We start from the raw sequence: 27,038 nt of genomic DNA, 5'->3' as shown, positions 1-27,038 counted from the left end.
ACTGAAACTCAGACAATATTAAGGCCCGATCAGCTGTTAGAAAAATGAAACAGTGTTATAGTACTTAAGAAGAAAAAAAATTATAGAATTTGTTCTGCGTGTTTTCTTTGAGGGTATATGAAATATTGACTTGCAATAGCTGCAGAGCTAGTATCTGCAGCTATTGCAAGCCCTCTCCTCCTTCCCAACACACACTTTTCTAAAAATGCTGTAGATTAAATGACAGAGAATCCACTATGCTCACTGGACCGACTACATATTTAGATTGACTAGTAATCTTATCAGCGTGAAAATACTGAACTTCAAAGGGTCCACAACCTCATTTCGCTTACTGGACAAAACTGCTGCCACTTAAAGGCCACACAATGGAAAACGAATATCTACTGCTAACTTTCTATCCAAAAGAATTAAAAGTTATCAGTGCTAACTCTGAGATTTAACCAATACAGTAGACGCTGTACTGAAAACAGCCTTGAAGTTACATATATATACGGCAGGCAAATTTGCACATGGTTGGTTTGGTGAGAGCAGCCTGAACGGCCACAATGTGTCGTTTTTTTTGAGTTGGCGCAGGCATTACACAAGCTCAGTTTAAGTACGTATCAAACAAGTTATAAAACCACAATGGATTCTGAGTAGTGACATCACTGTATCAGAATGAACAAACCGATTTGAGTTGTATTTTCCTGCACAAGGAACACTATAGTATTAAAAATACAAAAATGTAATCCTAACATTATAGTGTCCTTCTGCCTCCGCGCACCCCCATTACATGAAAAGGTTTAAAACCCCCTTTTTCTTTACACTTACCTGTTCCAAGCACTGAAGTCCCTCGACCCTGGATCCATCTCCTCCTCGCGCAATGTCACGGCATTGGGGGAACCTAATACCCACGCGGAACTACCTCCGCGTGAATTAGGCCCTTCCCATAGGAAACCGCTGTATCCAAGCCTTCCTGTGGGAATTTTCAAAACACCGTATGTCCTCATGCATAGCGTAAGGACACCCAGCGTCATTTCACGGAAATAAAGTGGCTGTCTACCAGGCAGTCTTAACCCTACAATATAAACATAGCGGTTCCTCCAAAACTGCAATGTTTTACAATGCAGGGTTAAGGGGATAGGTACAGTGCATCCCGACCACTTCAATGAGATGGCGCGGTCTGGGTGCCTCTAATGCCCCTTTAAGTACATGTTCAATACATACTGCTGTATTTACTGGAATGCTTGGGTGATTTCGTTTGTAAGGCCAGATTTATTTATTTTGCATTTTATAGCAATATTTATGATAAAACAGCCGGACTGGATAAGTATTCCTATCCTGCTATAGTCACATCTATTTTAGCCTTAACTTTTAGATTTTAATTTTCTATAGTTTGAAGTGTTGTGAATAAATCCTGCCAATATGATGTTAAAGTGTTACTCCAACGAAAAACTAGTGTTTTCATAAAACACTGGGGTTTGTTAAAGTAACCCTTCAGGAGATTTTCAGCTTGCCCCAAAATGGGAAAAACCTATAAAATAAAAGGTGCTGGCGTCAGATGCCAGTTTTGCGCCGAAGTGAACTTATCAAGGCTGGACCCTTATGATAATGAGTGCTGTGGGGCCTTAAATAATTGGTAGAGTGAGTTTGACCCTGCAATGAAAACATTGCTATATTTACAATACGGCAGTATTTTACACTGCAGGGTTAAAATGAAAGGGTCACTGCACCCAGACCACTTTATTGAGATAAAGTGGTTTGGGTGACTGTAGTGTCTCTTTAACCCCTTAAGGACCAAACTTCTGGAATAAAAGGGAATCATGACATGTCACACATGTCATGTGACCTTAAGGGGTTAAGTACATTTGAAACCAACATAGAGAAAAAAAAAGGTGTATGTTGAGAATCAATGATTCGGCATATATAAGTTCAAATAAAATAAAAAATACTCACTACAGTAACCTCTCCCACTAACATGTTGCCAAACAGTGTCACAAGTCATACAGTGAAGGCCAAGGGATTCTCGCACTAAGAGTTAAAAGAAAAATGTACTGTTCTATAACGAGGATAACAGAGAACGAGCGAATACAACACCCCCACCTGCTGGATTCGATAAAAAATGCAGGTTAAAACCAACCTTTAAAAAAAAAAAAATGTAAAGATATTAAAACATGGTAAAGGTAATATAGAGGATATTAACCCCTGTCATGACATGACATGTCATGATTCCCTTTTATTCCAGAAGTTTGGTCCTTAAGGGGTTAAGAACAATTACGGGCAAATTAAGGACAATTATGGTAACAACTATCCAAAGAGAGGTGTTAGAATGTGCTTTTCTGGGAAAGTCTAGCTCTAGAAATTGGTTTGATTAAAGGAGGTGACAATAAAAACGTCAGAATGATACATAAAAATAAGTTTTATAGACCAATGAGAGCTTATTTAGAATAATAGCAAGCAAAAGGACTCTTTTTATATTAAAGCGACACTGTCACCGAAAATGAGCTTTCTCTAATCTGCTTCTATATAGCTTCCTACGTCTGATTCTCTTTTTATTTTTTCCCCTGAGAGCTCTAGTTTTCATGAAATACATAAAGCAAAGTGCGGACTACTTTTTATCATGTGTAGCAGTCAGGATGACAAAACCTGACAATGGACAGAGCTTAAAGGACCACTATAGGCACTCAGACCACTTCCATCTAGGGTTAACCCTGCAGCTGTAAACATAGCAGTTTTCATAGAAACTGCTATGTTTACATTAGGGTTAATCCAGCCTCTAGTGGCTGTCTCATTGACAGCCGCTAGAGGCGCTTCCCCACTTCTCACTGTGATTTTCACAGTGAGAAGACGCCAGCGTCCATAGGAAAGCATTGAGAATGCTTTCCTATTAGACTGGTTGAATGCACGCACAGCTCGTGCCGCGCATGCGCATTCAGCCGATGAAGGGGAAAGGAGGAGGAGAGCCCCCAGCGCCGAGGGAGCCCAGCGCTGGAAAAAAAGGTAAGGGATTAACCCCTTCCTTACCCTAGAGCCCCCTTCCTTACCCTAGAGCCCGGCGGGAGGGTGGCCCAGAGGGTGAGGGGGACCCAAGGACCCTATAGAGCCAGGAAAACGAGTATGTTTTCCTGGCACTATAGTGGTCCTTTAATGCAAGGTTCTGTTTCAGTAATAACAATTACCCATCATTTATCAGTAAAATCAATCCCACAGAAGGGACGTACAGAAATGTACAGAGGAGAACAAAATGGCGGCGCCCATGTATGGAAACCTGACACATGGAAAAAAAACATAATAAATCTAAATAAATAAAAGGTATGGAGTATAATCAATTACGGCATAAGGAAAGTAACCCCCCCCCCCCCCCAAAAAAAAACAAGACAAGGTAAAACTCACTTTTACAGACGTAAAGGACCCCCTCATCAGCTTAGTATCAACATACAAATGAAATGTTTGCAGCAAAGTGGATTATTTTGGTTCTTCTTGGTTAATAAGAGTATAACAACATGTAAATGTGCGTCCCCTTTTAACAAATCGCCTGCGTTTTATGTCCATTGAATTTGTCTAGACAAATACTTTTCTACATATATACATAAATATACCAAGCAAAATTCATGCATTAAAATAAATACTTGGGGGGCGGGGGGAGGAAACAAACAACAGTTTATTGCTTTGGTAGGACATACATAAATCTATTTTTGTTAGAATACAATATGCCCACAATAAAATTATAAAATGTGCCTGAGACAAAATGATACAGTCTGCATATTTTTATATCAACAAGATTAACAAGGTAAACTTGTTTACCTCAGTAGAAACACTGAACACGGTGCTTGTAATGGAGCAGTTAAAGGAACAGTATAGTCACCAGAACCACTACAGCTTAATGTAAGTGGTTCTGGTGTCTATAGCATGTCCTTGCAGGCTGAGCATTGTAAACACAGCCTTTTCAGAGAAAAGGCAGTGTTTACATTGCTGCCTAGTAACACATCTAGTGGCAGTCACTCAGACGGCCACTAGAGGTGCTTGCTATCTCAGTGCTGCACATTGTGATCAATGCACCACCTCTATGAGAAGATGCTGATCGGCGCAGCATTTTCCCCACGCATGCGCAGTAGTCTCCCAATGCTTTTTTATGATCAAGACCAGTGCACATGGAGAAAAGCTATGGTTGAACAACTTTTTACTGCAATCTAAGGGGGGCCAGGGACTTAAATACTTTTACACTATAATGTCAGGAAAACAAGTTTGTATTCCTGACACTATAGTGTTCCTTTAATAACGCAAGCACAGTGCTCATACACACACAACTCTTTAGCTATACCTTTCCCATCAGTGCTGTAGGTACCAAATGTCGTAATGGGTCCCCACGGGCATCACAGTTTTAAAGGAACACTCTCAGCACCATAACCACTACAGAGTTCTAATGTGGTTATGGTGCCAGGGGTGCCCTGCCCCCCACCTTTAATGTGAGTAGTCAATTTATTTTCTTTGTTTTGACTTCTTATGAGGGGTCTGCCCAGAATTGCTCCCTGCTCTTTCCCTTCCAGCCCGAGAGCCAGAAGCCTCTCATAGGAGTTTAATTAGAGCCTGAACATTGCCTGAGTATTCAGCCCTTTACTACCAGGCTTACATCAAGCAGAGAGCTCCCAGTTCTTTTATAGGCTAGAAATGGCACAAAGCGGATCCCTGTTAGGAAGCTTAAACTTTGATTTGTTAGGGCACACCTAGCACCATAACCACTACAGTTCGCTGTCGTGGTTATGGTGCTCTGAGTTTTTCTTCACGCTTTAAAAAGTGTTTATAGATTTCAGAGTGAGATGACTGGTCAGATTGAATTAACATCAGAGCTGTCTCCTGTAGTGGTTATGGTGCTTGAAGTGTTTTATATCCCCCAATACTTAAATTATCTGGGGTCATGTGTAGGAAAGCACCTCTTTCTTAAAGCAAAATGAATATAATATGCACACACATGCATAGTACGTCCCCGTTTGAATCAGCTTACCATACTGTCAGAACAGATTCTAGAATCTAGGTTTCCTGGTTTATATTATGGGCTGTAAATGGACACACATGAAAAAGGGAACTGATCAATGATGTTACAGAGCAGCTATCACATGTTAGCGTTAGGCAACTCTTACTCCGAGAACCAAATAATTTGCTGTAACTTTCTATGCACTGCCCAACACATGCCTCCGATACAACACGCCAGGATAATCTAAGACAGTTATATATATATTATTTCTATTTTTTTAAACGATAAACTTGTGTACACTCATTCCAATGAGGACATCCTCGAAAGGAAACATTGGACTTCCCTGAGCCAACAGATTTCCCTGGCATGATGAACGCACATGGAAACACTTAATGAAGGAGTTATGGAACCAGCTACCGGCGAGCTTAGTGCGAGGCTGTATAGCAACATCATCAGAGTTTAAAGACGCATTTTGTTATCGTTACAAACTGGCGCTAAGGTTTGTGATGTGCACATTTAAAGTATCACTGGTTTATCAAAATAAACAAAAATATGGAAATGGTGGAATATACTTTTACTATGATATGTTATTACAGGTTTAGAATTATTGCTGCAAATTAAAGTGAAGAAATAGAGCCAAATTATTTTTGGACATGTATGTAAATTTAAATATATTAAAGGACCACTATAGGCACCCAGACTACTGCAGCTTAATGAAGTAGTCTGGGTGCCAGGTCCATCTAGGATTAACCCTGCAGCTGTAAGCTGAAACTGCTATGTTTACATATGGGTTAATCCAGCCTCTAGTAGCTGTCTCATTGACAGCTGCTAGAGGCACTTCCGTGCTTCTCACTGTGATTTTCACAGTGAGAAGATGCCAGCAGCCATAGCAAAGCATTGAGAATGCTTTCCTATGGACTGCTCTTGCCGCGCATGCGCATTCAGCCGATGACAGCGAAAAGGAGGAGGAGAGTTCCCCGCGCCAAGGGAGCCCGGTGGGGGAAAACAGCTAAGATTTGACCCCTTCCACCCCTTAGAGCCTGGCGGGAAGGGGAACCTAAGGGTGGGGGGAACCTAGAGACCCTTTAGTGCCAGGAAAATTAGTATGTTTTCCTGGCACTATAGTGGTCCTTTAAGTATATAAACTCACAACAAGATGTTTTCATGCACCAGCATGTTAAAGCAACACTGTCTGCCCCCTCATACTGTCACCCCCCTGAAAATTAGTATTTAATAAATATAGGATCTTTATGAAATACTCATACTGACTGTGTTGTAATTTCACGGAAATTCCAATCCAGTCAAGAGATATACAGAGAAAAGTAGGGACTGTTTTGTCTCTGTATATTTCCTATGCTTGACACTTCTAGACACTGGGCGGAGCTCGCCGTCTAGAAGTGTCAATCCCACCAGCCGCAACCAGTGATGACTGCATGGAATTGGCACTGTCTATCCTCTAGAGACTACAATGCTGTACTCCCGCGCATGCTGAAGAGGAACAGTCAGGAACACGGACAGGTTCAGGTAAGTAAATCTCACCTTTACGGCCCCCTCGCCCCTTCCGGTCACTGGACCACCAGCGATGGTCTTTGCGAATTCCCAAATGGGCACAGAGCCGCTTTAACACCATTAAACCTGCCTGTCATTGGTTTTTGAACATTTTTAAGGCTAGATAAAACATTTTTGAATATTAAATATTTATAGATTCACTTAACATGTTTTTTGGTAAATGTTGTGATGTCCTCGTTACAAAACATGATGTTAGGCAATAGTAACATCCCCAGGATGTACTTGGAAACCAGAGTAATCTGAATGTACCTTTCCTGGTTAAATACTTTGTTATTTTAATATATTTAATATTATTATAATTATTGGCACTTTGATGATGAAGTGTGCAAATATTAAATTAGCCTGTGGAGGGAAACCTTTTTTTTTAGGCTTTTATTGAAAAAAAAAAGTATTTGTATAAAATGAATATACACTGTGCATTTGTGTTTTTCAAATACGCCATTGCATATTCACTGTCTGTGGCAGGACTCCCATATAGACATCAAAGATTTACTTCTTACACCCTTCCAAAACACACACATATATCTGATTTATTCTGCATACCCAGACTTCACCAGTGCATACACACCGCATATCTACTGCCTGCAGGACAGAGACCAGACATACAACCAGAGACATCACAGACGCTCAGACACCACAGATCTATTCTCTGAATCTAAACCACGCAGACACACACAAACCGCAGCGGTTACCGAGGGAAAGGGTACATTGCGTGAACTGAAACCACGAGGACAGGGAAACCTGGAGAACTGGATAAAAACTTAAGGTGAGAGAGACAGAAATAGAAGTGGGATTATATGAATGACTTCCTCTTCTCTTATATAGTACACTTTACATCTTGTTGATCTCTATGAAATAGGTACATGCGCATTCCAGTCTTCTTTAGCAGGTGCTCCTACGGAAGTAGTCACTGAGTTTTCCTGGCACTGGAGGTCTCCCTCCCACCCCCCAATCCCCGGTTACTGAAGGGGTGAAAACCCCTTCAGTCACTTACCTGAGGCAGCGACGATGTTCCTCGTCGCTGTCTCCTCCTCCGCGCTGCTCCTCCCTCTGATTCCGTCGGCCGGTGGGCGAGACTGATCCCGCCCACCGGCCGAGGTGACCTAATGCGCATACGCGGCAATGCCGCGCATGCGCATTAGCGCTCCCCATATGAAAGCATTGAAAAATATTTTCAATGCTTTCCTATGGGGAAATGAGCGATGCTGGAGGTCCTCACACAGCGTGAGGACATCCAGCGACGCTCTAGCAAGGAAAATCCTTGCTAGAAATCAGGAAGTGACCTCTAGTGGCTGTCTAGTAGACAGCCACTAGAGGTGGAGTTAACCCTGCAAGGTAATTATTGCAGTTTATAAAAAACTGCAATAATTACACTTGCAGGGTTAGGAGTAGTGGGAGTTGGCACCCAGACCACTCCAATGGGCAGAAGAGGTCTGGGTGCCTGGAGTATCCCTTTAAGGGGTTAATGAAACCATTTTGGTGTATAGATTAGGCCCCTGCAGATTTACGGCTCAATACTCTGTAATTTAGAAGTCAAATCACTTTGTTTATAAAGCCGCATTCATACATCCCTGCATGTGGTTTACACAGCCTTCCTAAACACTTCCGGTAAAACGTGAGCTAATGTTTACACTTCCTGTTTTTCACATTCTGTTTATTTTAGAATGTTTATCTCCTGCACTGTTAATAGCTTGCTAGACCTCGCAGGAGCCTCCTATGTGTGAATAAAGTTCAATTTACAGAGCAGGAGGTGAAAAACTTATAAAGTAAGTTAACATCTCATTAAAAATTAAACCATTTAATTTCATGCAGGCTGTGTCAGTCACAGCCAGGGGAGGTGTGGCTATGGCTGCATAAACAGAAACAAAAGTGATTTAACTCCTAAATGGCAGAGAAGTGAGCAGTGAGACTTCAGAGACATGATCTATACACAAAAACTGCTTCATTAGGCTAAAGTTGTTTTGGAGACTATTGTGTCCCTTTAAGCAAAGTTATTCATTCAAGTGCGAACTTCTGGAAAATAAAAGTCAATTTCAAACCAAAAATAAGAAAACTTGTCGAAGTCAATTGTGTTTTTGGTTTTGCTATTTTAACTTTACATTTGAAATTCACTTTTCATTGAAGGAGCACTATAGGGTCAGGAACACAAACATGTTTTCCTGACCCTATTAGGTTAAAACCACCATCTAGCCCCTCTGGCCTCCCAAAATATAGTAAAATCCTACTTGTATTCAAGTCTGCAGTTGCTGGCTCTGCCCCTGTCTGCCTCTGTCTGCTGACATCATCAGAAGTGTTGTTCTGAGCCAATCACAATGCTTCCCCATAGGATTGGCTGAGATTGTCAAGGAGGCAGATCGGGGGCAGAGCCAGCACGAGTCAAACACATGCCTCCCTCCATGCTGCTGTGGGCCGGTGAGGTAGATCTTTGATCTCCCCACCGGCCCATGGAGGCTTAGAGCAGAGCCGGCGCTCGGATAGCGCCCGCTCTGCATGAGCCGACAGGGGAGATCCTGAGATCTCCCCTGCCGGTCTCAATCCATAGGCGGGCCGCAGGTATTAGGGTGTGCCCAGGCACACCTGGCACACCCCATGCACACGCCTATGTCTGCCATAATGTTTTTAGGACATTCCCAACTAATATGGCTATAGACCACAATTACACCAGCACATAGCAAACCGAGAAGGATGGATATGATCCAATTTGGAGGGTACTAAATGCCATCTAAGAATTATTTTTTTTAATAAGTTCTAGATGTCTGATACAGTTGGTAAGTCCATGTAAATTATCTGCAGGTTGACTCTTTGTCAATAAATGTACACTTTAATTCCCTCTCCCATCTCAGTTTGTGTGAAAGTAGAGGATCTGGAGGTATGCAATTCTCACTTTAAGATCTAACTCAACTTAAAGGAACACTATAGGTTCAGCAACACAAACGTATTTCTGACCCTATAGTGTTCAATCCACCATCTATATGGTCCCCCTTGCCCCCCCTAAATATAGTTAAATCTTACTTTGATTCCAGTCTGCTGGTGCTGACTTTGCCCCTGATCTGCCTGCTGACATTATCAGTTATTATCATTAATGTTAATCAAAGCCAATCACATAGGAAAGCATAGGATTGGCTGGAGCTGTTAAGGAGGCAGATCAGGTGCAAAGCTAACACAAATCAAACACAGGTCTGGCCATTTAGCATCTCCTCATAAGGATAAATTCAATCAATGCATCTCTATGAGAAAAGTTCAGTGTCTTCATGCAGAGGGTGGAGACACCGAATGGCAGTGCTGCACACTCTGCCGCGCTGCCCCAGGAAGCACCTCTAGCAGCCACCTACGGTATCCCTAGGCTGTAATGTAAACACTGCCTTTTCTCAGAAAAGTCAGTGTTTACAGCAAAAAGCCTGAAGGGAATGATTCTACTCACCAGAACAACTACAATAAGCTGTACTTGTTCTGGTGACTATATTTCAGTGAATAACCCCGTAAGAAGTATTTCTTGGTATAAAGTGGCTGGAAGCACGACAGGAATACACTGAAACAGAATGGGGAATGTGTCTGACTTTGACTTTTTACTCACGTCCTTAGTCACGTACTCAGTCAATTGACGTGCAATCCCAAGGACTCCATGCATTGCAACCAGACATGAAATCACACTGGGAGGTCCTGCTTACTCCCTAAAGCTAGTTTAGTAAATGGCAGCTAAGAGCAATAAATCAAAACTAAAAAACACCAGGTTGAACAGTGATATTAGGAGAAGATTATACAACGTAAATAACAGGAAAGAATGCAAAAAGAATATGGTTATCCCTTTGGCGATTTTTGTAATATTATTAAAAGATCAAAAAGGTTTTTTTGTTTGTTTTTTTACAGTGACATGGTGATGGTTTTGCATTAGCAGACACCAGCAGCACTACATTGGTGGATACTGTTATAGCAAGGGGTACAGTAGGGTACCACCGGTTACTAATTCACATCCTTCGAGCACATTGTACAGCCCTGTACTCCTCAATCCCTTTGTATAACCCCGTAATCTGCAGGTGGACAGAGAAGATGCCCTAATTTGTAATCACTGTTTTATAATATCCCATCACTCACAGTCCGTCCTTGCCTACATGAAAATGACAAGAGTTGCAATCTACAGCTGCCTAGCAGTAGATACAATCGCTAATCTAGGTGAATTGTGCTCTAATTCTAAAAATCGACCTCGGAGATGTTGTGGATTATAATTCCCACGATTCTTAGAAAGGCAAATGATTGAAGGTACGGTAGGAGCCATTTATACCATAGGGTAGTATTAACAAGAATCATGTATATTTCAATTCATAAGAACTCTATATGAAGTTAGCTGTCAATCTAGCTAAATTCGGGAGTACGAGAGAAGTTTTTATCATTCAATGTAATGGTGTAACAGCACATTTCAGAAGAAGGTTCAAATAATAACGGACAGGGATATTTACTAAAGTTAGAATTCAAAGTGAATTAAAAGTGAAATTCAAATTTAAGGCCAGAGTAGTCGAACTTACTTAGAGAATTTCTCCAGTTCGGCTACTTTCACCTTAAACTTGAAATTCACTTTGAATTCTGACTTTAGTGTATAAACCTGTAAGTGCATTGCTAGCTATTTGTGACGGTAAACAAATTGATAACTTATGGTTATGAAAACACTGTTCCATTCATTGTGTCTGTTACGACACAGGCCCACTCAGTCAGGGAAAAGCAGAAAAAAAAACATCAGTAAAGGTCACGGTACACAAGACAAAGTCCGGAGTGCCACAAAAAGGCAGGAAATTAATGGTTAATACACTGGAAGCCTTGTGAAATCTCGATTTTATGTGTTTGTGAGACAGCAAACTAAGCAAAGAATGTGTGTGAATGCATGTCAGGCAGTGATAAAGGGAACAGTCATAAACACATGGGATTACAGCAGTCACTAAAGTGGAAATGCTGAGAATTCACAAGGGAATTAGGGAGTTTCTGAATGTGGCTATTTTTACTTAAAATGTGCCGTCCCCATGGGTATTCTCCACAATTCCCCTTTTAGTTAATAAGTCCCTGTTTCTGTATAACGATGATGCACTTAGGGAACGGAACTAATCTCCACTGTTACACTCACTCACAAACTAAATATTCCTCTATATCATTGTGTGACAATATGGTCTGCTCCCTCAGACCACTGCTCCCTTAATCCCTGAATTGGGACCACCAAATATTTCCCTGTGCCATTTGAGTGAGTCGATAATGGTTATAATAGGCACATCATATGTATCAAGAGCCATACAATTACCCTCAATACATTTGGAAGAGTATAACAAAGTTACTGTGCATAGTTTATTTTGTTATACACTAAATCGCATGGGAAGAAAGTGTTACTGGAGACTTGACGAATTTCAGAATGGGTTTCCCTGTGAATTTGATGCATATAATTTGGGTCTCTGTTCAAATAAAGTAGGAATTACTGAGAGACCCTACCTGTTTGTGGCACTTACCTATGCAGGGTTACAATACTCTGTACTTGAGACAATGTGACTTCATGACTTTGGAAGCACCACACTGTGTGTGGCTATGCGATATTGGGGCAATCACACTCTGCCGGGCCTCCGTGAAGGGATAGCAGGCTAGATGAACTCAGCGTGTGTGTATGATGACATAAGGATTCTTGCTTCTTATTGTGGCACTGACAGACAACATAGATGACACCCAGGCACAGAGGACCAGAACGGCACTAGATGACATAGGCCTAGGCATTGAGGGCCAGAACTGAATTTAATGAACCCTAGGCACAGAGGGTCAGTACTGAGCTAGATGACCCAAAGGAACAGAGAACTAGAACTGAGCTGGATAACCCAAAGGCACAGAGGGACAGAATTAGACTAGATAACCCCTAGGCACAAAGGGCCAGAACTGGACTGGATGACCCCTAGGTATACAAGGCCAGAATTGAACTGGATGTTCTCTAAGCACTGAGGGCCAGAATTGAGCAGTTTTTAAAGGGTCTGGACCAAAATAATCACATCCTTACTTTGTGCAGACTGCAATTAAATATATATACTCATATATATATATATATGAGTAAGATATCCCTAAATTCTTTTTTTTTTATACTTTAATGCCTACAGATAGAGCCTATTGTATTTGCTATAAAAGTTATAAAGTTATAACGAAACCTAAGATTCTGTTTTAGAACCACTTTGCTTTCTTGTCACTCAAGTACACCGACTCTGACAGGTCCTGGGGACAACAGTCTGAGTACCACTGCATAAAGCTGTCATTTTGGGCTAGAGTTATGAACATACTAAGGACCCCATTCAGTCAGTGTGGGAATCTGGCCTAGCACTGTACATACCAAATCCCAAATCTTTGATACTGTGTGCGTTATGCTGGAAAAGTGCAGCCTTTTTACTCCTATATCAGTGGGTGCCTGACAGTCTAAGGGAGCCCAGTGTCACAGTGCTGAATCTGTAAGTACTGGGCTCCCCACCCGCCTCTGAGTAATGTGCTGACAGTAATTTCTTAGTGACCACATCCTTCCAGAGATGGTTCAGTTAGTACAGGCTGATTTAAGATTGGCCTGGTCTATCCTTTATGGTTGTCACGAGGCACTTTAATCAGCTCTCAGGGAATCAGCAGGGCCCAATTAACCCGTTGACTAACAGAGACGCTAAACTTCACGAGGAACAAGCAAACGGCCGTGCTGCATGAATTTCAAAAAAATCATAACATTGACTTGGAGTCTATCCCCTCTGGATCCTGACCCCCCTCCCCCCCCCCCCCCCCCCCCGACTGACACTTCCATGCAATCTACATCACAAAGATCTCTCGTGCTTGTGTCTCCAATTTTACATTAGATACAGTGCCCACTGCCTTGGTTTTATTTCACGGCTTCTCAGTACAAATTCAGATCATTTTCCAAACTATAAAGTTAAGCAAAAAAAATATAAAAATAAATGAAAAACAAATACCAAGACAATGACATATGAGAGTCGATGACGTACGGCGTGACACGGTCTATTCTTCTACACCACTTATTTCTGCAGTGCTATCTGCTCACGTGGCAACCCGAATCTGGACCTCCCCTAAAACCCTTAACCGTTAGAGAACAACTTTGGACTGGGATGCCTTAATCAGTACCTAAAAAGAACCCTTGCTCGCCCCTCACACCCCTGCAGAAGCACACTGGCCTATGGTATTGCAAGTAAGGTATAACATTTAACAGTGGCCAAAAATAATTAAGTGCATCACGGGTCACCAATAGTTACATTTTGAACTTCCACTCCCATGACACTTTGCCCGCTTTTAGACTGGCAGAAAATGATGGTTGCTAAAAATTTAAAATTTCCAACTACGTGATAAATAATATTCACATTTCCCTATAAACTACAGCCTGTTATATTATAATTTGTAACTTGCCAACTTCAATTCTAGTAGTGTTCAGATATTGCTATAAAATTGGCAAAAAAAAACAAAAGACTAATGAATAAAGGGGCCATGTCACAATTCGGAGTATACGCTTGCTTCATAACAAATGCTCTGTTGCTAATGCTAACAAGGAAGTCGCAAAGTGCCAAAAGGTCTTAATTAGAGCAAAGGCGATGCAATAAACAGAAAAGGAAGGGCTGACGCTGAACACTCAGCGTTACCAGCTACACAATGCAAGTGCTAAAAACATCTATAGAATATTTATACATATACAGACAATTCCACGTCTGCCCATTTCCAAACTAAAGCTCTAACCCAAAGAGCTGACAATCTGACAATCTAGGTCTGAAAATCAGAGTGCACTGATTCAAACTAGTCGTCTTTCCTCTTTGTAGCAACGAAAGAAAGAAAAAGAGAGAGAATGTAATTTATACCAGCATTGAACAACATGCCCCACCAGACTACGTGGGCAGTGAAAGGGTTAAGCAGCATTTTGGAACAATATTCATTGATCGTGTCCCCAGGTGACCCGATAACGCGCCAGAAGCTGGTCGCAGCCCGAGAAACTGAATTGGGGTACAGGCTGCGAGAATTTTTTTTAAAAGAAATTAAGAAAAAAAAAGAAAGAAAGAAAACTTATTACAGGAGGATCTTCGAAGGAAATTCCCCTACCTGAAATTCGTTCCTTGTCCATCACTCCCCCAGCATGAGTTTATCTGCAGCCCGGCCTCTCTGCCCCTGTTTGGGAGGAGGTAAATGCTCAAACCTCCTCTTTTCCACCTCCTTTTTTTTTTCCTCCTTCAGTAGCTTCCGAGCACTCACTTTTTCCTTCCTTACTCCCACCCTCTATTTCTCTCGTTCTAACTCTCCTGTAACCCCTCCCGTCAGGTCCAGCATCTACCTCTCCCCTCTTCTCCTTTGTCTGGGTCTCCCCAATTCTCTCTCCTCTCTGTAAAATCTCTCTCCTCCGTTCTGTGAAACTGCCACGGTCTCACTCACTTCTCTATTTCCTTCCCTCCTCCTCCCTATTCTCTCACATAGTCACTCATTTCCTCCAGCCTAGGTTGTGTTTTTTTCTTCTTTAAATTAAAATGCTTTTTTTTCCTTCCACTTTCTCACTCTCCTCTTCTATTTTCACACTTCTCTCCTCTACTTCCCTTTTTTTAGTGTCACTTCCTTATAACCACTCACCTTCCCAGAGTATCTGATTCCCCCTTTTGCTCAAGTTTGTTCCCCTCTCTTGCCAAGACCAGACCCTTCCTAATTCATTTAGCCCTGTCTGCATCTGCTTAGGTACCTCTCTTATTAATCTACTTGCCCCCTCCCAACATGCTTTTGTCTCCAAGAGTCAGCTCTTGTTCCTCTCCCCCTGTGACTCAGTGAATATGCTTCCTTGTGTGCGTATCCCTCTCTCTCCAGTCCCTCTGTTACTCTCTTTATCCTCACGCTAAGCAGTCTCAGGTCATATAAGCTCAGCACCATGTGCCTGTCAGATGCTCGTGAACACCATATTGCAGTATCCCTCTGCTACAAATGGCAACCAGAACCAGATCCAGATCGTTTGGTCCCACTGTAGTTGCTCTCCTCTCCTCTCCTTTTTTCTTTTTTTTTTTCTTTTTGCTGACTGATTTTCATTAGCAGAAACATTATAAATACATCTCATTGTGCAGACAAATGTCCAAGAAACTTGGGAAGAAGAGAGGGGGCGAGTGGAGAGGCTTATGCTCCTATCTCATGACCCTATCCACTCCAAAAATAGGCTCTATCTTCCAGTGGGCCTGTGGAATTAACCCCTTAATTGCTGGAAGCCCCAATAACATTTGAATTTAAAGGACCTTTAAAGGACCACTATAGTGCCAGGAAAACAAACTCGTTTTCCTGGCTCTATGGGGTCTTTGGGTCCCCCACCACCCGAATGGCCCCCCTCCCGCCAGGCTGAAGGGGTTATATTCTTACCTTTCACCAGCGCCAGGCTCCCTCGGCGCTGGGGATCTCTCCTCCCTCTTCCGACGTCATCCGCCAAATGCGCATGCGCGGCAAGAGCCGCGCGATCATTCAATCAGTCCATAGGAAAGCATTTCTCAATGCTTTCCTATGGACGCTGGCGTCTTCTCACTGTGATTTTCACAGTGAGGAGCGCGGAAGCGCCTCTAGCGGCTGTATTAACCCTATTGTAAACATAGCAGATTCTCTGAAACTGCTATGTTTACAGCTGAAGTGGTCTGGGTGCCTATAGTGGTCCTTTAAGCCTCCGTACGCTTGTGTTACATTGTGTAAATGTGTGTATGTGTAAGTCTGTGCATAAGAAGTGATTCTTTCTTTTTTTTTTTTCATATTTCACGGCATTGTATATAGAGTAAACACACAAGTAATGGCAAGCAATGTAGGCACATTGGAACAACAGGTGATGGGTAGGGATGGGCTAATTCGTTCTGTTCAACAAAAATCAAAGTTGGCAGCATGTGTGTCCATGAACAGACAAGATAGAGCGAAAACTGCATACGTTTCTGGCAAACCTTGTGACATTCATTGTATAGTAAAGCCATGTGATCAGCGTTTGCACAAGAGTAATAGAGAATGCAACAAAAGAAAGAAATTTTTTTTACTCGCCCTAACGATCTGGTATTAAAGTGTTAGGACCACTCCCACCCAATTCACAAGAGCTAATCCCAGTACTTTCTTTTCAACGAGTACTTGTGAAAATATTTTTAGTGGCAGCAAAACAGATAAACAAAAAACTTTTACTATTTCTGCAAACCAGTACTTGACAGGTATAAAAGCACTGAACCATGAGAGGGACACTCCACTGCACAGATAAAAATAAATACAAATCATTATTTAGTAGATAATCCTCAATTAAAACATGCATGCATTTAAAGGGACACTATAGTCAACAGAACAACTGCAGCTTATTGCAATTGTTCTGGTGAAGGTCATTCCCTTCATGCTTTTTGCAGTAAACACTGTTTTTTTCAGAGAAAATGCCTCCACTGGCCACTCCTCAGATGGCCACGAGAGGTGCTTCCTGGGGCAGTGCTGCACAGTGTGACTGACATTCAGTGTCTCCACTCTCTGCATGCAGACACTGAACTTTCCTCATAGAGATGCATTGATTTAATGTATCTCTATGAGGAGAGGCTGATTGGCCAGGGCTGTGTTTGACTTGTGCTGGCTCTGACCCTGATCTGCCTTCGTGACAGTCTCTGCCAATCCAATGGGATGGGAAGCACAGCTTCTGATGATGTCAGCCAAGGAGGCAGATCAGGGGCAGAGCCAGCAGCAGCAGACTGCAATACAATATAAGATTTTGCTATGTTTAGGGAGGCAATGGAGGGGGGGGGGGGAGGGGGGTTGGTGTTTTTAACACTAGAGGGTCAGGAAAACATATTTGTGCTCTTGACCTTATAGTGTTTAATTATGCATTTGGTGATGCATTTTTCATTGGGGGTATATCTTAAAACAACTTGCAAAACCTGCCGATCTCTTGTCTGCAGCCTTTACAAGACATCACCTTCTGTGGATGTCCAATCACTGACTTCTGATGCAGCATAATGAGCACTGCTTTGGTTTATGAGTTTAGCTTCAGCTAACCAAACCAGGAAGTAACAGGACCTGTTGTCTGACTGACAGCTGGTTGGAGGAGGGGTTTAACAAAGTTAATTTATAAAAGTGCTAAAAATGTCTATTGAAATCTGCATTTTTTTTTTCTTTGCAGAAAAATTTTTAAAAAAAAAAGAGGACACACTCTTCACGCGTAAAGCACCTCAGCAAGTTAAAGTGTTTTAGATGTTTGGAGAGTTTCTCTAAATTCTCTTCTGAAATAGGGTAATCTGGGGATTGCTAAAGTTCTCAGGCCTTTCAGATCTCGACGCTAGATCTCTGCTAGAATATAAAAAATAGTACCATCACTACTTCTTTGTTGCAGATTGGAAAACAGCTGGTAATCCATGACTGCCATACCCTGACCCATAGGTTTGCTGCATACTTCCAAGGTGTTTAGAAACCGTCAGGACAGTCGAGATTCAGAACCCCTCCATTACTGTTTTTTCATTGGAGTCCTTATATGCACTTGCGCAGATCAGAATTAAGGAAAGGTATTTTTGCCCATGCCCGAACAGTCACATGGGTTACCTGAAATAGCTGACTTGTTGGGTTGCTTGAGTCCTAGTGTCCTGGAATGCACCCTTGCAGGCTGCTGGGCATCGTGAGATATAAGCACTGAGTCACCAGCATGACCCCCACTCCAGCCTTACCCCCTGAGCCATGGATTTCCTACATTTCGAAGTTGGGAGATATATTACCATGTAGCGTAACATCTGGGCCTAGATGTGGTCCTTACAGAGATTTACACACATAAACAACTTCAGCTTAATGAAGCAGTTTTGGTGTATAGATCATGCCCCTCAGACAAAACAAACTAAACCAATAGAATACATGAACAAAACTGAAAATGAAATAAATGACTTGGAAAATAAAAACATCTGGGTTTATTCACTAAATGGGGATCTACATAGAATTTATTAAGCATATTGTAGATTTTAGCCCCAAATTGAAGTAATTGAAACGTGGCTATTTCACCAGCTCAGTTGTTTTAGCGTAAAGTTTTTTAAATCCCCCGTTGTTTTTCCACAATTCCTGTTCTAGTGAGTAAACCTTGTCGTGACCACCTAGTCAGAAGAAAAGCTTGACTTCATCGATCTTGTGAGACACTGAAAAGTCTCTGGTAGAGTTCAACAGGAACTCAATAATGGGAGACCCGTGTAGCTGTCCCCCGTCTTACCATACAGGCTGTGCCGGGAAATTGAACTCACCTCTAGATTTTTTCGCGTGCTTTTTGTAGACATATCCAATGTTTTCTAAGCCCTGAAAGAGGATAGGTAAAACTAAAAAAAGCTGACCCCTTTCCACCAGCCACTAGTATTTCAAACAATCGATTCTTTGTGAGTCTACGCTAAGACACGGAGTGCGAAGGCTCAAATAGAACGTCTTATGGCCGATATAACACTTCATTCTGTTTGAGTATCAAAACTATGTGAGTGTGGGAGAAAGAGGGGGATATTTTATTATGCCAATTTCTGTCACGCATTGCTTATTTTTTGGTTCTTACTGATGTAACGGAGTTTGAAAATTTAAATTTATTTATCTTCTTTAAAGCATTTAGGACAAGGTTTTAGATATATATGTATATAATTTGCGTGATACTTAAAATAAATAAATAATTTTAAAAAAAAGATGTTACAAAAAGAATTCTTTAGATGCCAGATTGGTTGGCAATTATGTCTCTCATTTAACCGCTTGTGCACTAGGGTAGGCAAATCAATTTTCCTTATTGATCCTGAAAGGGGTAACCCATTGATTGTCCGAGACATTTATTAGCACATGTCCAGCTTTAACAGGCTTAAAGGGAAACTATAGTGCCAGGCACACAAAGATGTATTCCTGGCACTATAGATCCCTCTGCTTCCCCCTCCCTCACAAGCGGTAAATAAAGGGTTAATGAAGCAGGGCTCCCTGTACTCCTACTGGGTACCTCCGCCAAGGACTACTTCCTAGCTGGAACAGGGGACAAACCACAGCACTTCTGCCCACAGTCGCCGTGGCTTGTCTGGGGCCCTGGAGCCGAATGGGGAATTAGCTCTAAGCCTTACAAGGACTTTCCCAGTTGAATCTCCTGCGAGCTGGAACAGCAGACACAGGAGCAAATCTTCTTTCCCTCCAATAAACGAATGACACACAGTTTTGGAGTTTAGGCAGGAATAGCAGTTTAATGTAGGCACACTGCCTTTTATACAAGTTTCCCAACAAGGTTGACGCCCAGGTGGACCTTGTTGGGCAGGGAACACAAAGTATACAAGCCAATCAAAACAATGTCCTATGGGGTAATAGCAGAGCGTGAGGACGTCCAGCGTCAGATACCGGACCAAGATTCCATTTTCGATCCAGGAAGCACCTCCAGTGGCTGTCTGGTAGACAGCCACTGGAGGTAGACTTAGTGCTGTAATGTAAACATTGCAGCTTCTCTGGAACTGTGCAATAGGTACACTGTACCCAGACCACTTCAATTAACTGAGGTGGTCTGGGTGCCTATAGTGTCCCTTTAACTGATATCAAGTCCTGTAGTATAACACAATCCATTACATTAACATGTGAGCTTAACTTCTGTGGCAGTAAACGTATTTGAAGGGTTATTAAGGGGTAATATTCTGGAATTATTATTATTATTATTTTATTATTTATATAGCGCCATCAGATTCCGTAGCGCTGTACACAGGGAATTAATTGGGAAGAATATTGTTAATAACAAAGATCAGCGTGGTTTTATAAAAGACAGGAATTAGTATAGATCAGCATGTTGCAGTGGATCTACATGGATTTTGCCACGGTATTCAATATGGTTCCACACAATAGGCTAGTGTTTAATCTATAAGAAATTGGACAAGGTGAAAACTCTAGGGCTTAAAATTAGCGTACACAGTGTTCTCATTAACGGTACATTTTGAAGTTGGACAAAATTGTTCTGGGGCCGCTTCTATTCAACATATTTATGAATGATCTTGAAATTACACAAAACTCTGTAAAGTAATACAATGTGGGAAGGATATTACTTTAGATAAATTGGGAGACTGGGCACTCAAATGGCAGATTAGATTTAATGTAGATAATTGCAGAGTTATGCACTTTGTGGTAAAGAATGTACAAGCAACTTATACCCTAAACATTAATAAACTAGGGGTAACAACACACAAGAAGGATTTGGGAATTGGCACAGACAACAAACTAGGCAACAATTGCAATGTCAATCAGCAGTTGCTAAGGCCAGTAAGGTTATGTCATAAAAAGGAATATTAATTCTCAGGATGAAAATATAATTTTGCCTCTTTGTAAATCGCTGGTAGAATCACATCTGGAATATGCCGTGCAATTTTGGGCACCTGTTCTAAAGAAGGATATTATGGCACTAGAAGAAGTGCAGAAGCGATCTACAAAATTAATATAAGGAATGGAGCATTTTAGTTTTAAAGAAAGGTTAACAAATTTAAATCACTTTAGTTTAGATAAACAGCGCCTCGGAGGGGATATGATAGCATTATACAAATATATTCAGGGCCAATACAAACCATTGTCTGGAAATCTATTCATAAACAGAACTATACATAGGACACGAGGTCATGCATTTAGGGTTTTATTTTTGTCTCAATCCACAAGCATATGAGATACATACAGCAACATATTATTCAGAGGATAACACAAAATAACATGGAAGTACATTGCACAATAGCAATTGTGCTAGAGTTTGTTTTTGTTTGTTTGTGTAGCACGAGGAAATCAATGCCCCTGGGCAAGACGGTCAGGTAGACTACAGATTATGCACTGGTATTAGTAATAGACGTAAGTGTATGCTAATTAGCAGGAGGCATAGACCTGCACTGATAGAACAGTGCAAAAATAAATTAGATGTATAACTTATAATGAAATAAAAAGCTGCAGGACTGTACACAGGCAATATGCCACCTGAACGGGTTACGCTAAAGGATAAAGAGACTATACTCTGGTGACATTTTGTTTGCGGTTGCCAGACCTTTAAGAAATGCTGGAGTCAGCTCCCTTAGAAACGATAAGTCACTTAGCCAATTCCTTTCTGAGAGGCCCGGACTGGGGCCAGTAGAATATAAGGGCGAAGCCTGACTGCCAGGCAAACCAGACGTGCTTAACAGGAGCTCCCGCACCTGGCAACGAATATCAGGGTGCAATCCCTGACTAAGGGCACGTCTTGACCACAGCCTTCACTAATCTTGCCCACAGGACACTGTTGTAACTGGCGATAACTTACACGGCCACCTCCAACTCTGGACTACCCAAATCGAGGCTTGTGGCCTACACGAAGAAGAGTCACGGAGAGGCAGTTGCTCTCCTGGTTCTTTAGTGTATCACCTCCCCCTCCCCACCCCCGGACCGGCAGGGGTTATCCACCACACTGAACAAAGGCAACTGAAACCGCACTGGCGCAAGCTACGGTACCCTCGCGCAAAATGGCGGATGCGCTTTTTCCTCACGAATCTCAGCAACAGCCTGAAAAGCTAGAGGGGTGTGCCACAGTGGACCGTATGCTGAAGCATATGGATGAAATCTTCACTCGATTCTGGGCGCAACTGGAGGCCCGAGCTGAGGCGGCAGCATCTGGAAGCCAGGAGAGTAGACAGGGGAGAACAGGTGGCGAGGTGATTGACCCCCCTCTGGGCACAACCCTCCTACAAGTTACTATGTCTCCCACTCTATGCCGACTGGGCTGAGAGTCACCAGGGATGTACCCCGACCGCACCACCTACGGAGGCAAAAGACCCTACGCCACAAGCGACGACCGACTTTGCCGCATCCCAGTAGGGAAGGACCTGGACTCTGAAGCTGCATATACCATGAAAAGCTGCATGTACCATCATGTGAGACCCACAGTCCGTGGTACAGAGATACAGGCCCTTAATAAGGTCCAGGGCTGAAGCGATGCCATGCTTAGTCCCTGCCCTAGACTACTTCATGGCAGCCTCCATATGTTCCAATGTCTTGGTGGTGGCTGACGCTGGACTTTCCATCCAGGGCCCAGTGAAAAACAGGCTTGCACCTTGTCTTCCTCTCAATAAAAGCTAGATCAGTCTCAATAAAAGCTGGAGTTTTGGACTGGAGTAGAGAACGGTACCGACGTATCTCACATAGACACTTGCTTAGTCTATTTTTTCAGATGCGTGTGACATAACCAAAGCCTGGGTGGTCCTCCAAGGGCTCCGCTAACTCCTCCGGCAGAGGTTGAGCATGAGAGATTCTCCTCCCTGTTGCTCTTTCAGTGCACTCTGTTCGCCTCAATTCAGCAAATTCTGGGACACAGGGACCTGTGCTGAGGACAGTATTAGTCTATTGCATGTAGCTGAAAATTCTGGAGGAGGGGGGAGAGGGGAGGAAACGGGGTATTCCATTGAGACTTCCTCAGGTAGATATTGTGGGCAGTTGTGGGCAGAGAGATCGGCCGGCTAACTCAGGCCCAGTGTTGCTCCAGCGGGATGCTGCCAAAGGAAGCACCGCTAACATCCACAAATTCAGATTATATAGGATTAGACATTCCCTTCCTCTTCATCCCGTCCCAATGCTGTTGCACCACAGTACAATGCTCTTAAAGTTTTTTTAAAAATCTCTTACCAAGCATCTGTTAACGTCATCTATACCCAACAATAAGGAAGAAACAATCGGCACCCACTCTATAGCAGTGGATGGCTAGGGTAGAAGACAGTGTTGTATACAAACATGGACACCATGGGTAAATTACATTGAAAGTAGGCAGATATAGATGACTAAGACCACACTACTCCAACCCACCACCACCACCTTTTTCTCCTGCCCTTCTCATTTTAATTTGATCCTTTCCTAAAGTTTCCCAATTAAGTTTTGTGAATTGGTAGATGGGCTATTGTACTAGTTAATCGGTCTTGTACAAGGTGTCTGATCCTTACTGCATACATTTAGTAACACGTCTTTTTTTTGTACATGTCACTATAATGTGCATGACTGATTACAATAACGATTGGTAAAAAAAAAAAATATGAAAAAACAACAACTGGATGAATACTTGCAAAACTATAATATTTAGGAATATAATTTTTAATATGTGGGGTAACAACTTATTGATCTAAGGAGAGATCAAGCTGCCGCTCTGGGGTCAAGAAGGAAGGTCAATCTGATTAAAAACAGAATTTTATGAAAACACTGTATTGTTATTTATCAAACACCAACATATTTAGCAATGCTATACAATGTCATGTTATTTTCAATAGGTTGCTGTTTGTCATTGCATGTGTCCAAAACCCAGCGACTGCATTGTGCAACCTTTGTCCTGTCTTGCAAATGATTCCTCGAATGACACAAACGGTTTTGCAATCTAATATTCTGAATCGAATAAATCGGATGTTCGTTGTGAATATGATATAATGTTTCACTGCAGATCAACAGGCAGGCAGTAAAGGGTTTTTAACGTCATCCTTCTGCAGGAGGTGGTCTCTGTGCCTGGCACACCTCAACTGACCCCTGTGAATTCCAGAACAATTTCAGGATCTCTTTCATCACCTCTTCCCTTCTGTTTTCTCCACAAATTTAATATTCATGGTACAGAATGTATCACCCTTTCAACACCCCATTCCAGATGATACTCCTCCCAGCTCACTGCCCTACATGCTTCACTCACCAACTACTAGTCTACCTGTCAGTGTGCATACTCCATCTAACAGCTGTTACCCCCTCACTCCCCAAAATGCCTGGAATTCTTACCTAGTACATCCTTACAAATAATATCCTATTATCTGCGTCCCCCTCTTCACTTTATATCTTAAAGACTAACATTTTCATACCACTGTCACCTCGCTGGAATTTACACTATTAACTTAAACACTCAAGATAACCTGGAACTGGTGTTAACAATTTTTTTTTCATGAGATGCCTAATTTTATCACTTGACAGGAGGATTCATAGTTTGCATTCTTTCTTTACGCCACCTCCGATAGCAGCAGACTATAATAATACAAAATCGACCAATTACAAGTCAGAAAGAGGCAGAACATTAATGTCCACTTGCTCATTCTTTGCTGCTCCTGTTTTTTCTCCCTTCAGGGTTATCTGTACTGCTCTGGGTTATACTGTTTATATTGTTTCTCTGTATGTGATCTCTACCCTGTCACTGTGTGCGGGTTATTTCCTGTTAAAGTGGCTATTTGACTCTTTCTCCCTCACCCCGGCCAAGTCTCTGGTAGTTTAGGGAACCATCCTGTTTTTTCCTCATCTATATTATTACGCACCTTTAGCCGTTAGGGTGATTTTTCTGCTTGCTTATACTGCTTCGGACCGTGCTGAATTCAGCGCTACTTGGGGCCTTCCTCAGGCTGGCTTGTGGCTTTGCGCGGATCCGGCAGCCATATTGTGGCTCCCATGGCGGCCATACTGGTATTTGCAGATAGCATGTGAGTTAACGCACCTTTTCACTGCACAGACAGGAAGTGCGGTAACCTAAAGAGTTACATGACCACCATTTCAAGTTTTAATTTTCTCCTTTAATCTCCTCTTCATAAGCTCTGAACATTGTTTTTCCTTTTGTTTTCCTCTCCCTCCATTTTACTTTTACACCAACATAAAAATGCACACTTTTCTTTCTATCTCCATGTTACCAGCCTTCCTTGCTGCCCATCACCACGCAATACTTTTCTCCATTTACAACTCTTTTCTCCTTATTTCCCCCCTCTCTACTCTCCCTTTTCCCCTCCATTCACTGCGACTTCCCCTTCTCATTCTTGTCTGCAATTCAACAAAACAATTGTTGATCTAAACTCCGCATATTACTTTTAAAAAACAAAAGTATAAAAAAAATAGCCGCATGACTACTTCTAACGCTCACCCACTTCTAACACTCGAGGCCGATTAAAGCCGCCCCCTTCCTCTCAACTGGAACATAAGTGAGGGGTATACTCCCACCCTCAAAAAGTTAGTTCTTAGGCCCAAATCACCACGCCGCTTGCCAATGTATAATACATTGTTACAGTAAGGGATCTTGCCGTACCTGTTAGTAATTATCGTGTTCCATTGCTAAATCCTTGGCCAGAGAGCAGGGATTACATCGGGGGTTTGCTATTTAACCCCTTCTCAGGCAGAAGAGTTTCAGCAATGCATTTAAACACTTTTCTGGCAATAAGGGAGCCCGTTTCTGCTGGGCTCTTTGGAATGTGTCCTATTTTTTTACATTTTTTTGGGACTTTGATATCACACCTGTGTACTGTTTTTGCTTTTTATTTTTTATTTTTTCATATACATTGTTATATAGTAAATGATTGTAACTCTTGCGTCTATGTTTAGATGAAAAAAAAAAATATCTTTCCTGCTGAGTGCTATATATCACCAGATCAGCTCTACACTTCGGGAGACTGGCAGGACTGGCTGATGTCTAGCCAGATCCAAAGTTAAGTATGCCTGTAAGCTTCATGCGGAGGAAAGGATTTAAAGAAATTTAGCTGCCGAGGGCAAGGAGATTTTTCAATGGATTTGTACCTGCTACTGTTAACAAGGGAATGATTCCAAAATAGGCAAAGTGAAGGAAAAGGGGTACATTAGAAATGGGCAGAAGTTTAAAGGGTTGCTCTAAGACCATGATTATTCAGTAACAAAGGCTGCACATACAGAACTCTGCTTCTGGAGGTGTAACTCTACTTTGGCAAAGTCATTAGCAGCCCAGAACTAGAGGTCCTGACTGCCAATGTGAATTCTGTGCATAAAAAGCCATAGTATGCCGGCGACAAACGACCAATCGCAGCAGCGCCTCCGTACCCCCTGTGCTATACAGGACTTCTCTCTTAGCCTGACCTTTGGGGATGTCCCATCTCCGAAGGAGAATCTGGGTGCATTGTAGGTGAGTTTTGCTTTCATTTCTTTTTTGGGGGTGAGAGGGGTGGGGGGGAAGATTATGCCAGCAAGGGTTACTACATCCAAAAACAGTGTTTTCTGTAACCCTTTAAAGGAATGATCAAATCTATTTTCAATGTTTCGAGAAGACTTGGATTGGGCAGGATAACATCATAATTAGTGATGATCAGGAGAAGGAGAGGGGCTTCAGCAAAAGATGGTCTAGCCACTGGTTTTGAGGTAAGTAACCTTTTTCTTTTTAGACATGCAGTAGGGAGATCTAAACCTAAAATAACATAGGAACACACTGTTACAAAGAAACATATTAGAGTGTTCCTTTAATTTTATCAGCAGAAAAGGCCTGTTTCTTTTTTTTTTAAATGTACTCGACGGAAAACCTGCTCGATCAGCTGCCTGCAAAGGGTTGCAGATGAATAGAAAATGTCTAAAATAGAAAACTCTAAAAATGGGTACTTCTAGAATCAGATGCTGTACAGTTATTTTTTTAAAAAAAAATGTTTTAATCTCAACAGTATTGAAGAAAACTGCTCAAGTTTTCTTCTCTTTTTCATATTTTAAAGCTTTGGTTTGACCATCAGCAATCTTTAAATATGTTGTGGTTAGTAAACTGAGAAAATACAAAGAGATATCGAATTTTGGAGTCCTCATGGTGGTTTTATAT

General features: G+C 42.0%; 1 protein-coding gene across 2 annotated transcripts in view; it reads right to left on the bottom strand.

The window, feature by feature from the left end:
- Nucleotides 1-27,038, bottom strand: part of SEPTIN9 (septin 9) — a 198,542-nt gene that overhangs the window by 124,547 nt on the left and 46,957 nt on the right. Inside the window, exon 1 of one of the 2 annotated variants that reach the window (XM_063459185.1) lies at nt 14,606-14,936. The exons of the other annotated variant lie outside the window; for it this stretch is intronic. Within the exon in view, the coding sequence (XP_063315255.1) occupies nt 14,606-14,627 (22 nt within the window). The 5' untranslated portion in view covers nt 14,628-14,936. Of the gene's footprint in view, nt 1-14,605; nt 14,937-27,038 lie in introns of those variants that run through there. 2 annotated transcript variants of the gene reach the window in all.

This window comes from Pelobates fuscus, chromosome 6 (genome assembly GCF_036172605.1).
Source record: "Pelobates fuscus isolate aPelFus1 chromosome 6, aPelFus1.pri, whole genome shotgun sequence".
Lineage (NCBI taxonomy): Eukaryota > Metazoa > Chordata > Amphibia > Anura > Pelobatidae > Pelobates > Pelobates fuscus.
The sequence above is the reverse complement of the archived record's forward strand: the minus strand, read 5'-3'. Positions and strand labels throughout refer to the sequence as shown.